Here is a 12,794-nt window from a genome sequence, read left to right as displayed (position 1 = left end):
AAAAGTGACCGAGGACGAAAGAATTGCGGTTGACCTGAGCAGCATTTTTGACAAAGTTTTGACCCTAAGTTGTTATGTTGTTTCATTGGCATCTGTCAGCTTTGATTCTTGCCTTTGAGTTGAGAATCAACCCAATATACATGCATGGAACGGTACGATCGAGTATTATTAGTTTATTACAATACCTTCTAAATTTTTATTTTTTCTTTTTATTTGAAAAGGTAAAAAAAACACAAGCGCTCGTACCACGCGCACACTCACACATATTTTTTCAACTCTGATATCGTTTGCTTCGTGAAGCACGGATACAGCAACTTAATTACTAAACAAACAGTGCCAGGTGTGCAGTATTTCTAGACAAAGCAAAGGCGCATTTGTCCAAAGGAGGGGAGATTAATTAACTTAAGCTCTCTGGATGATCTGTTCCTGCTTCCTGGACAGAATTCGCTTGCCGATTGGAACAACCTAGCTAGCATTTTTCTTTTAAATTTCTATCAGCATTATTCGTTGTCAAAATCGTCATCTTGGTTTGGACGATCAAATGCCACTTCGCCTCCTTCTCGTACCTGCTAAACTCGTGCACACACATGGACAAATACTAATAGTTATAATTTGCCGAATGATTTGCAGCCTAATACTCGTAGATTAGCTTGGGAAGAAATCAAATGATGTGAGCTCCAAGAAATCGTCGGATTTCTTCCCCCCTCCTCCAAGAAAATCAAAGCTACCACTCCGTACATCAAGAGACACTGACATGTGGGCCCTACAGAGAAAAAAAATCTCCGCGCGCCAAGTGGCCCCTACCCCATCCTAGCTTCCTCTCCTCTTGAAATAGCCGCCGCTGCTCGCCTCAGTTCGACTCTTCAGGTGGAAGCCACAAAACGAACGCGAACTCGAGCGGCGAAGAAGAGAGAGATAAGGCGGCGGCGGCGGAGATGGCGGTGATGATCCAGTCCGTGAAGGCGAGGCAGATCTTCGACAGCCGCGGGAACCCCACCGTGGAGGTATACGCGATCGATCTCTTGGGATTGGAATTTCAAAATTTTGTTGCGTCGATTTGGTTCTGTTTTTGTATCTATCCGATTCTAAGTTTGCTGTTAGTTTCGAATTAAGCGCTGAAAAGTTTCTGGGGTTTGCGCGCGCGTGCAGGTGGACGTGGGACTCAGCGATGGCCGCTTCGCGAGGGGCGCCGTGCCGAGCGGTGCTTCCACCGGTAAGCAGATGACTGAGGCACTGGCTCTTCCATTCTGCAGAATAATGGGCTTTTTCTAGTGATAATTCGTTATGTGTTAATACCACTTGATCTCCGATTTCCAAGAAACGCGTATCTGATTTTCTGATTACATTGCTGGATTTCATCGAATGGTTGGTCCCCATAATTCTTGGGCATATGGAAGTAATGAATTGGTGTGTGCATGGAAACAGATGTTTGCGTAGTTATTTAGATGGGACAGGGGACTGATGATAGAAAATACTCAAACAGTAACACAGTAACATGATCGTCTCTGACTGTCAAGGCTGTGGATTGAACTTCATTAGCATAACCATCGCCCAAAGCACTTGCAATGTGGACGGTACTGAAACAAGAGAGACAAATTGAAGATATTTCAACTTTGTTATAGAGATGACAATTATAGAACGTTATTCAAGCGTTGATGATTTCCTTCTTAAAGATCTTAGTTCATTTGTCGTTCATCTTGGCAAAGGTGTACTTAAGGTTAGCTTGTTATGTTTATTGTTACCTTTTTCTGTTTCCTACTTTGACTGTAGGAATATATGAGGCCTTGGAGTTAAGAGATGGAGGATCCGACTATCTTGGCAAAGGTGTACTCAAGGTTAGCTTATTGGCTTTCCCTCGAATGTTAGGACTATTTTACAATCTATAAATAGCTTGCTCGTTTATATTGCATTTTGATTGAGCAGATCGTATTTCAGCTGAACAGTTAACAATCCGAAGTCTCTGTAATTTAGTTTAAGACAGCGTGCCTAAGATGACCGTCATATGATTGCCTATCTCTTGTGTGTGTCACAAATTTGGTTCAAAGGAACTATTTGGACCTGCATTTTTCAATTTGCAAGTGCGAGAAAAATCATTGAACTTTTGTTGGAAAAACTGACTGTTAGGTGTTTTCTACCATTTTCTAACAACTGATTGCACCTATGTATGCCAATCAAGTAAGTCCACCATGTCTAATGGTGATAATGTCCTCTTTTGGCAGGCTGTGAGCAATGTAAACACTATTATTGGGCCAGCACTCATCGGAAAGGTATGCATCCCATATTACATGATTTTATTGATATCACACACACACACACACACCAAAGAAAAAAAAAAGGATAGCTTTCTTAACTAATGGTGTTTTTTGTTGCAGGATCCCACTGAGCAAGTTGACATTGATAACTTCATGGTTCAACAGCTTGATGGAACCTCCAACAACTGGGGCTGGTGCAAACAAAAGGTATTACTCCATTACTTGTGTAGTAACAATGCTTTTGGATCTAATTGCATCAGACACTGTACTCTTTGCACTGACTTCCTTTGATGTGGTAAAAACAATGACAGCTTGGAGCAAATGCTATTCTTGCTGTTTCACTTGCTGTGTGCAAAGCAGGAGCCATGGTGAAGAAGATTCCCCTTTACCAGGTCTTTTAAACAACTGCATCGGTATATAACTTTGTTCTTCTGAAACTTCAGAACCTATGCTAAAACATAAAGAAATTGCAGCACATTGCAAATCTTGCTGGAAACAAGACTCTCGTGCTGCCTGTACCTGCTTTCAATGTGATCAATGGAGGATCCCATGCTGGAAATAAACTTGCCATGCAGGTAAAATATTGCTTGCATAACAGGAACATGTCGATGCATGATTCAGTTATATTCTCTGCTCATTTAGCTGCTGTACAGGAGTTCATGATCCTCCCTACTGGTGCATCCTCTTTCAAGGAGGCCATGAAGATGGGAGTTGAGGTGTACCACCACTTGAAGGTGAAAAAAAAATTCAACCTTTTCATTTGTATCTGAAACTTCAGAATATGTTATCTGAACTTCTTTATACAGAGTATAATCAAGAAAAAGTATGGCCAAGATGCCACAAATGTGGGGGATGAAGGTGGCTTTGCTCCTAACATTCAGGTAATCCTCCATAAATTTCTGCACGGCTTTCAAGTCAATAAAACTTGTTAGAATGTCTCAGCAATTTTTAGGCAAATCTGATGGGTTTCTCATTATGAAGTAGTAGAAGTGTAGAACTGATCGTAAACACAAATAAGCTGTTAAACGTCACTTAAGATGTTCTGAGAATATGAGTAAAGCTAAACTATTCAGATACTATCAACTAAACAACATCTGTATTAGGAAAACTAAGTAGCTAGCTTTATTTAAAAGTTTTGACAAGAGTTTTCAAATGTTTCAAATAAGGAGGTGGTATTGGTTCCGTTCAGAATACTTTTATTTTAGGGTAGTAGTACAGCGAGTTGGTCCGTACGTACTTGGGCCGTCTACGGCTAATTTCGGCCGGATGTACACAGATCCCGTTCCGGCCCAACTATTATGAGTCAGGCCCGCACCCTGTTCTGGGCCTAGTGTTATGGGCCGCATGAACACCACTGATCCCATTCCGGTCCAACTAATATGGGCCGCACATCACACCGGAGGAATAAGTTCACTTTGACTCCCTTAACTAGTGGCCGAATCTGATTTATACCCCTAAACCACGATACCGGAATCTCATTCCAGCCGAAGTAGTATGGACTATGGACAAAACATTAATCTGGGCCGGATACGTGGATCTAACGATGGATGGTAGTCGGGGCCCATTGGTCAGTTCATGTGTCCAAAATTGTGCGACCCCTTGGATCTTAGTGAAGCAATATTTGCAGTTACTTTTCATTTTTGTTGCATACATGAACTGAAATATTCATGTGCAGGAAAACAAAGAGGGCCTCGAACTGTTGAAGGCGGCAATAGCTAAGGCTGGCTACACAGGCAAAGTAATTCCCTTTTCTCTTAATTTAGCTCATAATTCTAACATCTCTTTGATTGTATTTGCGTGATCATTATGATTCATCAATATCTATTGATTTCGATTTTATGGCAGGTGGTCATAGGAATGGATGTTGCAGCTTCTGAATTTTACAGTGAAAAGGACAAGACTTACGATCTTAACTTCAAGGAGGATGTAAGATTGGCCTGCAGCTTCTTGTCAAATCTTTATCTGCTCATAGTTTTTTGTGTTGTATTATCTAAAAAAAGGTTCTTTGTGTTGTTCCATGAGACTACAATAAGAAATACTAAAAGTCAGTGTAAGTGTATATTAACATGTCTTAAATTTCTTGACCAGAACAACGACGGTTCACACAAAATTTCAGGTGACAGCCTGAAAGATGTGTACAAGTCCTTTGTTTCTGAGTACCCTATTGTGTCGATCGAAGATCCATTCGATCAGGATGACTGGGCTACCTATGCCAAGCTTACTGATGAGATTGGGCAGCAAGTGCAGATTGTAGGGGATGACCTTCTTGTCACTAACCCCACAGTAAGTTACAGTTAATGAATTAATTGCTACTAATCTCAGTTAGTCTTCACGAACTTTATGTTTTAAGAATGTAATACTTGCCTTATACAGAGGGTTGCCAAGGCAATTAGTGAAAAGACTTGCAATGCTCTTCTCTTGAAGGTAGTGTGTGCTGTTCAGAGTTGCTTTCTTTTGCTAGGGCATATTGAATGTAGTGCTATATTGATTATACCATCTGTTTATGCTGTCAGGTGAATCAAATAGGCTCAGTTACTGAGAGCATTGAGGCTGTTAGAATGTCCAAGCGTGCTGTATGGGGAGTGATGGCAAGCCATAGGAGGTAAGAGTTGCAAGTTGTAACTCTTTCTGCTGTTTTCATTGTTTGTAGGATTTGTTTCATTTAACTATTTTGTCATCTTTTCAGTGGTGAGACAGAGGATACCTTCATTGCTGACCTCTCAGTTGGTCTGTCTACGGTATGGGTTTTGGTTAAACTTGAATTTGATTGTTCTGAGTACCTTCAATGGTAATAACATCATATCCCACAATTTTGTTTCAGGGTCAAATTAAGACAGGAGCTCCCTGTCGGTCAGAGCGTCTGGCTAAATACAACCAGGTAAGCCTCTTGCCTCAAACCCAAATTAGTCATTACTACCTCCTTTGCAGCCAAATACACTTTGAATCTCTGCTTGTTTTTATGGAGCCTTACTCACTAGTCACTACTAGTAATTCATCCGACAAGACCATTAAAATACTCCTTTTGCTGTGTGATTTTGTAATCTATAGTGGAAGTGATTATGTGTGTGAATTAAATTACATTTCATTTAGCATGGCTTGATAGTTTAAGCAGGAATCTATGATAGAACACTGGGCAAAGAACTGCGATTTGCAAACTTGTCACTAGGTAGTATTATGTTTCAGCTGGAGTCTGTTTGCTTGTCCTAGAAGGAGCATCATTTTTTTTCCAGAGAATTATTTTAGACTTTTTTTCCCAGAAAATTCAATGAAGAGGTTCCACACAACACTATTGTTTTGGTGATATATACAATTTGTGTCGTTGCTTGCTTGTGGTTGCAGCTGCTCAGGATAGAAGAAGAGCTGGGCGATGCTGCAGTTTACGCTGGAGAAAAATTCAGAGCCCCTGTGGAGCCGTACTAAATTTACCTTGGCACCTTGCGGTGATCTTGTGCCTATGGACCATGGTGCCATCAATCTACTACTGCGTTTTTACACGAGTCTACAAGGGCACTAAAATTAGTACTTCTTGACAGTCCCAGAAATTGCTTAGTTACCCTTGCTTTTTCGTTAATGGCCAGATTGTTTGCTTACTACTGTGTTGACACACTTGTGCACCAATATGTAAGATCAATAAAAGAGCAAATCGCTTGATTTTTCATCATAAAGTATTTTTTTCCCCACTCAACAAGTTGAATTCGTTGTGCTGACTTGTGCTGTGATGCTCAGAGTTGGAGGTGAAATGGAATTGATGTTGCTAAGCTGAGAGTGAGATTAATGCACCGGAATAGATCGCAGAGGCCAGATAACCTGAGACAGGAAAAGGCTAATCTGTTGATGTAGTGAGTAGATAGCTCCAGGGTTCAAGTTTTCGACAAAAATCGATCAACTGTGCAATTTTGAGGTTTTGACGCGGGATGGAAGTTGATCCCGTGTGAAATTTGAAGCAGATCCTGATTTTCAAGTATTCAAATTTGAAGCAGTAAATTTGATCAAAATTTGGCAAAAAAATAAGTCGTACCACTAAGGGTCAGGATCCAGCATTCAATCGGAAAGGTGATAGCACGAAGTTAACACAAAAATTCAGGAGCAAGTTCGGATAAGAACATTGGACACCTGGCATTGCCCTTCGTGTTTGCATTTCAGACCGACAACAGAAGACGAGAACATTAAGTTTAGAGGAAATGATCTTGCTAAACAAAAATCAAACCACACAAAATCAACATAAAATCAAGGCCGTTCTGCAGTGCAAGGCAAGACAACGCACGCACAACGACGAAGTTAATCCCTTTGCCCCCACAAGAACTGATGCCCAGTAGCTCCTAATTTACATGTTACATGCGACAATAATAGGAGCTTCACTATAAATCGGAGAAAAAACAGCTCCACAAGCCAACAATACTTTTGGGGCACAATGTTTTTCACTTGTCTTGCTTCTCCAGATGACCTGCATTTGACGAAAACAATTTTGGTATCGATTAATAGGACTGCAACAGGGTGTTCAGCATGCAATGAGGACAATGTTGTAGTAATACCTAACTAATGGTTGGAACTTGGAACGCCAATATGAGCTACCATAGTGTTTTTTTTTTCATTCTACTCATCCTCCTCCAATAATACAGTCCAGATCATCCTGAAGGCAAAACATGCAAACAATTGGTAGTTATAATCTACTCTGCTTGTTGCTGACTTGCAGTAAATATCAAATGGTTGTTTGTTGCTTGTTTACCAAAACAAGGACAAGAATAGGAGAATAATGAGACCAACTATCTTAAAAAGGCGGCGTTTCTTCTCCCGGCCAAGATGATTAAATATTTCTGTTACATCTACAAGATGTTGTCGTCGCTGGTACCTGCAGCATGCAAAGACCATAAAAATGTTCCCAGTCAAGTCGACAAACTGTTTTTGATTTCTTTTAAGTAGCAGACAAGTATAAAATCATCAACAGAAAACCTAGACCTATAGAGTGGTGACAGTTCAGGGAACCTTAGCTCAAGTTTATCACTCATGTTTCTTTCTGAAAAAAACTGCTAAACCTAGCTCTATAGAATGGTGACAGTTCTGGGGACCTTAACTCATGTTTCAGTCATGTTTCTTTCTTCAAAAGGAAAAAACTAAGTGACAAGGGATGATCTGACTACAGTTCTAATGGAAATATACAATACACTGACAAAGTTCAAGCCCTTGAAATTTGCACTTTTGTGATACAGCCATATCTCGCTATAGTGCTGATACTCTGACACCAGCATGTTCACATCTGTTCCATTAATAGCGCATGCTGTTTACATCCGATATTGAACATAATAACATATATGTTGATTGGTTGGAATGAAAGATTTGCATTCCTGGATAATCAAATAATAGTTAACAACAAAAGTTGAGCAATATGCTGCCTTCTAAAACCATATTTATCCATTACCTTCTAAGTGATTCTAACTTCTAACACCTCAATTCAAAACCAACCTAAAATCAGGCAAGAATCTTTAACCATGATGTCACATACTACACCAATATGCTTACAGGAAAATTACAATATTTAGTTTCTCAGTAGCTCCCTGACATGGTTAAATCTGACTGTATGCTATTAGACCCACCCTAGTTCTCTCAGTCCCATGTTGTTGTTTTTTATCACGAACACACCAATAACAGTCAAATTTCGTGATTTCATCACTACATCATCAACCACAAGCAACACCATAGCATGGAAAACATGCAACGAACATGGGTCCGGGTGGGTGGGAAGGAATTAATTCATCTGGGACAAACATTAAACAGCACGAGACTGAATAATCTCACCATACTAGTACATGGGGTCCCAAGCATCAATATACAGGTCGTCTAAGAATTTAGCATAGCATCTGCTTTGTAAATTCCCTCTTCTTCTTTGTTTTTTTTTTTGTAAATAACTTTCTTTTATATAATCTAATATATATAGCACAGTAGGAGCCTCTGCCTCTCCTGCTGTTTTTTGTCAAAGAGGAAAAGGGTTGGCTAAGAAAAGATATTCACAAAGTTAGGAAGGGTATATAGATTGTGCTTTCTATAGGACTATGAAATATGATGGTTTTGCAGATGTTTGTAGGAACTACTTTTCAGTTTTCAGGCATTCTTGTAGATACTGCATGCAGGAGCCAGCATTATCCCTTCATTTGTTCAAATTTAAGAGATAAGAAGTTATACGCCTATATTATAGATCATAAGACCACTTACCCTATAAAACTTAGTACAACAAGAGGCACAAAAAAGCTACATAGAAATTCAGAGTTATCAAATAAAGTAAAATCATGGTCCAAAACAAGCATGCCTGACACACATATCAGAACTTAGTGCTTCCTGAATGCAGATAAGAAAATACAGTAAGATATTAGAAGGATGTCTAGTAAGTTACACTAATTAAGTTCCAGACGTGTGCAGTATTAAGGTATATCAAAAGTCAGAAATCAGGGCAATGCAAAAGTAGGTCATATACCATATTATGTGTAAAGTACAAAACTTGTTTTCTGAAGGAGACCAAGAACTTCACTGACCATTTTAATCTAAAATTTTCTGAACAAACAGCCTAAACAGCTTTATAAAAGGTATCTCAACCTTGAACACCCATTTCCATTTTCAAATTATTGTTTTGGCTCTCACATAAAAGACATGGAGGACTGTACCATTTCTAACTTTCAGTTCATCTGTTTATACTAGTCATGGAAAAATAATAACTTCGGACTAAGAAAGACACCAGTCCCAGACTTTTCATTTGGTCCATTTTGCACTATAAAATGTTATAAAGACTGAAAGGCGGATAGAAGACAGCAGCACTTACAGCGTATAGTTATAGTACACCATCGGGGCAGAAAGTAAGAACATTGCCCAATGCCCCGATAGGAGGAATAATACACTTAGAGCTGCTTGTAATACGAATTCTGGAATAACCACTTTATTTATCCGGGAGGATGAATCGAATGGATTGATATAGTCAAACTCAAGATCTGCCAAGCACATCAGCTGCCAAAAAAAAAGGTAGAACTAAAACATCAGGAAATGATTCTCTAAACCAAATTTCCACAGCCAAAGGGATGAATTATGTAACCAAAATTGTAAGTTACTAAACCATAATTTACTACACCCAAACAAGAACAAAGGGATATCGACCACGGTGATCGCACATTTAACAGTATCGCGCTAGAACACGCAACATATAAAAGCAAAGGAAATTCTCTGCCCTTCTCCACTGACCAAGAAAGCCCTCCAAACCCCAGCAATTTGGAATCATGAGTCGCTCTAACCCCCCCCCCCCCCCCCCCCACAACAAAATCATTCGAGAATTTCTCCTCAATTGATCCACAAATCCGCAGCCCTCTCCATCCAAACGTCGGGGAAATACCGTACAGGTCAGACCCGGAGACGGGCGGAGATACCGAGGGGGCGGGGGGTAGCTAGCTATGTCCCTCCCTCCCTCACCTGGTAGATGACGAGCACGATGAGCGCCACGACGAGGAAGAACGCGGTGAGCCACACGAAAACCATCTCTCCCTGGCCCTCCACAGGCGGCGGCGGCTCGCTCTGGGGGAGGTGGAAGTGGAGGGGGGGGGGGGGGGTGGGCGTTGGCCTCGCCGGAACCCTAACCGAAATAACCGTAGCGCCGCCTACTGCGGCGGCCGGCGAGGCGGTAAATCGGAGCGGAATGGAGGGGGGAGGTGAGAGGCGAGTGGACCAGTGCGATGGACGCGGCCCACAAGATGCAGATTCTCTTACAAGCTTGTCACAAAATAAACGGCTCTGATTTCAGCTGGGTTAGGGTCTCTATTTGGTTTGCAACCACAGTTTACCACGTCTAATAAGTAGTACTAGTATGCAAATTTCTCTGAAAAAAAAATACAAACGCAAACGCTTATAACGTGTGCACATTCATCATATCAGCATCTCTAAAAAAAATGGACCGGCATATCTTAAGATTGACAAAGTCACTACGTGCGTCTCACTATCGACGGATACATCGCCTATCACTGAAAACTGAAGGAATAATTAGCCGTAAATACGAGCACCCTTGTCAAGTTTAAGACTTGAACCACTTAAAGAATAATTTGCGAGCTCCCAAAGTTTAAGACTTGAACCCGGTGAGTTAATTCTACCACAAGAAACTTAACCGGTTGAGCTACGCTCACTTCCATTAAATTTCTTTTCTTTTAACTCTATAATACAACTTATACATACTTTTTCATTGTCATACTTTTTAAATTATTAAATGGTATGTTTCTTTAAAAACTTTTTATATATAGAAGTTTATTTCAAAAGTCAAATAAACCTATTTTCAAAGTTGGTATAATTAATACTCAACTATTTATGTGCTAATGATTTAACCCCTCGTTTTACGTGTTGCTGAAAAGCTAAAGCAAGTTGGAGATTTAATCAGGCCCCTTAAGTTAACTCTTTTGTTGCATTTACACTTATGATAAGATTTTACACACGTCAATAACTCAGTAAATTCTCTTAGATTTGTCAAAGATGTGACAAAGATTTTTAGCACCTAACATTAAGCAATGTTAGCAATTTTTTGGTGGAAAATGGTGACAATCCTAGTACCTGAACTATACAATCCTAGAGGCAAGCTATACATGAACCTTAGCATGATCGTATCAGTGGAAAGTGGGCTTGTTTGGTTAACTCTGTCAAATGGAATTGGATAGGCTGGAAGCCTGGAGTGGTATTTTTTTCTTGCCGTTCACTGAAAGTTCTTGTTTCGAGGAAAGTATATTCAGACGTTTTACACGCATTCTTCATTCATTGTTGCCCTGATATGTTAAGACTGTTTGAGCATTCAGCATTCACAAAACAGCTGAAAGTGAATGGCACCATTACCCTGTTCCTGTTTTGAGTGTTTGATCAGCATATATATACTTTGCATGATCATGAGCAGCTTCAGCTTACTACTCCCCTCGTCTCAATATAAACGCAGCCATGAGTTTCCGCGTCTAACTTTAATCGTCTGTCTTATTTGATTTTTTTTTGAAAAACTAAAAAGACATAAGTCACGCATAAAGTATTATTCATGTTTTTTAATCTAATAACAATAAGAACACTAATTATAAAAAATTAAATAAGACGGACAGTCAAAGTTGGACACGGAAACTAATGGCTACGCTTATTTTGGGACAGAGGGAGTAGTATATATAGGATCGCACAAGACCAAACAAACAACTAGTGTTTACAAAGTGCACTAACAACACTCCTCACTAAAATCTCGAACTAAATTCGAAACCCTAAATTTCTCTCAACTCTAGTATCTCTCAAAACCGATTCTTTGATTAAATCATTGCATAGCCAATTGTTCACCACAAATATTAATCATGACAATGATTTCGCAGTATAGACTGCTCTGACCTCTGAGCCTCTGACGAATCACGAGAGACACATGCCTTGTTTGGATCCCGAGGGCTAATAATTAGCCCTCCGTAATCTTGTTATTTAGGAGTATTAAATGTAGATTACTGACAAAACCCATTCCATAACCCCTAGGCTAGTTTGCGAGACAAATCTAATGAGCCCAATTAATCCATGATTCGCTACAGTAATCATCCGCTAATTATAGATTAATATAACTTGTTAGGTTCGTCTTGTGAATTAGCCTAGGGGTTATGTAAGTAGCTTTGTACATATACTTTATTAAATACTCCTAAATAGCAAGATTCCGGAGGACTAATTATTAGCCATCCGGATCCAAACAAGACCCGCCCTCCGGATCCAAACAAGGCCACGGCGTATGTCCTTCACTAGCTCCAAACAACTACTCCCTCCGTCTCCTAAATCCTAATATAAGGGATTTTTGGCATTTTGCTTGCACTATTTGACCATTCGTTTTATTAAAAAATTTAAAATTATTATTTATTTTTTTACTTAATTACTTTATTATCCAAAGTATTTTAAGAATAATTTTTAATTTTTTATATTTGCATAAATTTTTTGAATAAGACGAGTGGTCAAACAATAAGAGTAAAATATCAAAATCTCACGGAGGAAGTAGTATACTCCCTAGATTGTTATAGTATTTTGGGAGATGGAGGGAATAGCATTATAAACAACGGAACCTTCGAAAATAAAAGGTCACAGTAATTCAGTTCAGTTTCAGGTTTTCAGTCTGTTCAGAACTCTACGTACGGCGCCTGCCTGATCGAATCAATCAAAGAGAGACGACAAAGAAGCCATGAAACAACACGTATCACCAGCAGCTCCTGTGTTCCACTTCCACGTGCGTGCGGCAGCGCAAGAAGCAAAGCCTACGACACAGCTTCTAAGCAAGACGAGGAAGATATGTGTTATGCTTATGCGTTGGGTCCGTGCCGAAGTTTCTTTCATGTCTTTAGCTAGCCAGCTGTTGCCTGCCACGGATTGCCAAGTATCACAGTGTACCTATATGATTCTATGATCACTTCTGCCCTTAACATCAGTAAATCGTATATACATCCAAGAATAACAATGATCTCGCACTAAATCACGCATCTGTACGAACATAAAAAATAACATAATTCATGAAAGCTACGTACTTGATGTACATGGGAT

General features: G+C 39.8%; 2 protein-coding genes across 3 annotated transcripts; one reads left to right on the top strand and one right to left on the bottom strand.

The window, feature by feature from the left end:
- The first annotated feature begins 144 nt into the window (after positions 1-144).
- Positions 145-5,917, top strand: LOC127776265 (enolase 1). The gene is made up of 18 exons (XM_052302630.1): positions 145-152; positions 836-1,004; positions 1,150-1,213; positions 1,771-1,835; positions 2,220-2,267; positions 2,373-2,459; positions 2,564-2,644; positions 2,726-2,827; positions 2,906-2,986; positions 3,059-3,133; positions 3,928-3,990; positions 4,098-4,178; positions 4,341-4,535; positions 4,626-4,676; positions 4,766-4,854; positions 4,939-4,990; positions 5,074-5,130; positions 5,592-5,917. Exons 1-18 carry the CDS (start codon positions 145-147, stop codon positions 5,670-5,672), a joined length of 1,449 nt encoding a protein of 482 aa, XP_052158590.1. The 3' UTR covers positions 5,673-5,917.
- A 430-nt stretch (positions 5,918-6,347) lies between these two features.
- Positions 6,348-9,945, bottom strand: LOC127776859 (protein cornichon homolog 1). 2 transcript variants are annotated; one of them, XM_052303429.1, is made up of 5 exons: positions 9,699-9,945; positions 9,061-9,242; positions 6,979-7,101; positions 6,790-6,882; positions 6,348-6,696 (listed from the first exon to the last, which is right to left on the bottom strand). In XM_052303429.1, exons 1-4 carry the CDS (start codon positions 9,762-9,764, stop codon positions 6,846-6,848), a joined length of 408 nt encoding a protein of 135 aa, XP_052159389.1. In that variant the 5' UTR covers positions 9,765-9,945; the 3' UTR covers positions 6,348-6,696; positions 6,790-6,845. The 2 variants fall into 2 exon arrangements, with proteins under 2 accessions (XP_052159389.1, XP_052159388.1); XM_052303428.1 differs by having other exon boundaries at positions 6,785-6,882; positions 9,699-9,942.
- Positions 9,946-12,794: the final 2,849 nt, after the last annotated feature.

The sequence above is a fragment of the Oryza glaberrima genome, chromosome 6 (genome assembly GCF_000147395.1).
Source record: "Oryza glaberrima chromosome 6, OglaRS2, whole genome shotgun sequence".
Lineage (NCBI taxonomy): Eukaryota > Viridiplantae > Streptophyta > Magnoliopsida > Poales > Poaceae > Oryza > Oryza glaberrima.
Note: the sequence above shows the minus strand (reverse complement) of the source record. Positions and strands in the feature narration are given on the sequence as shown.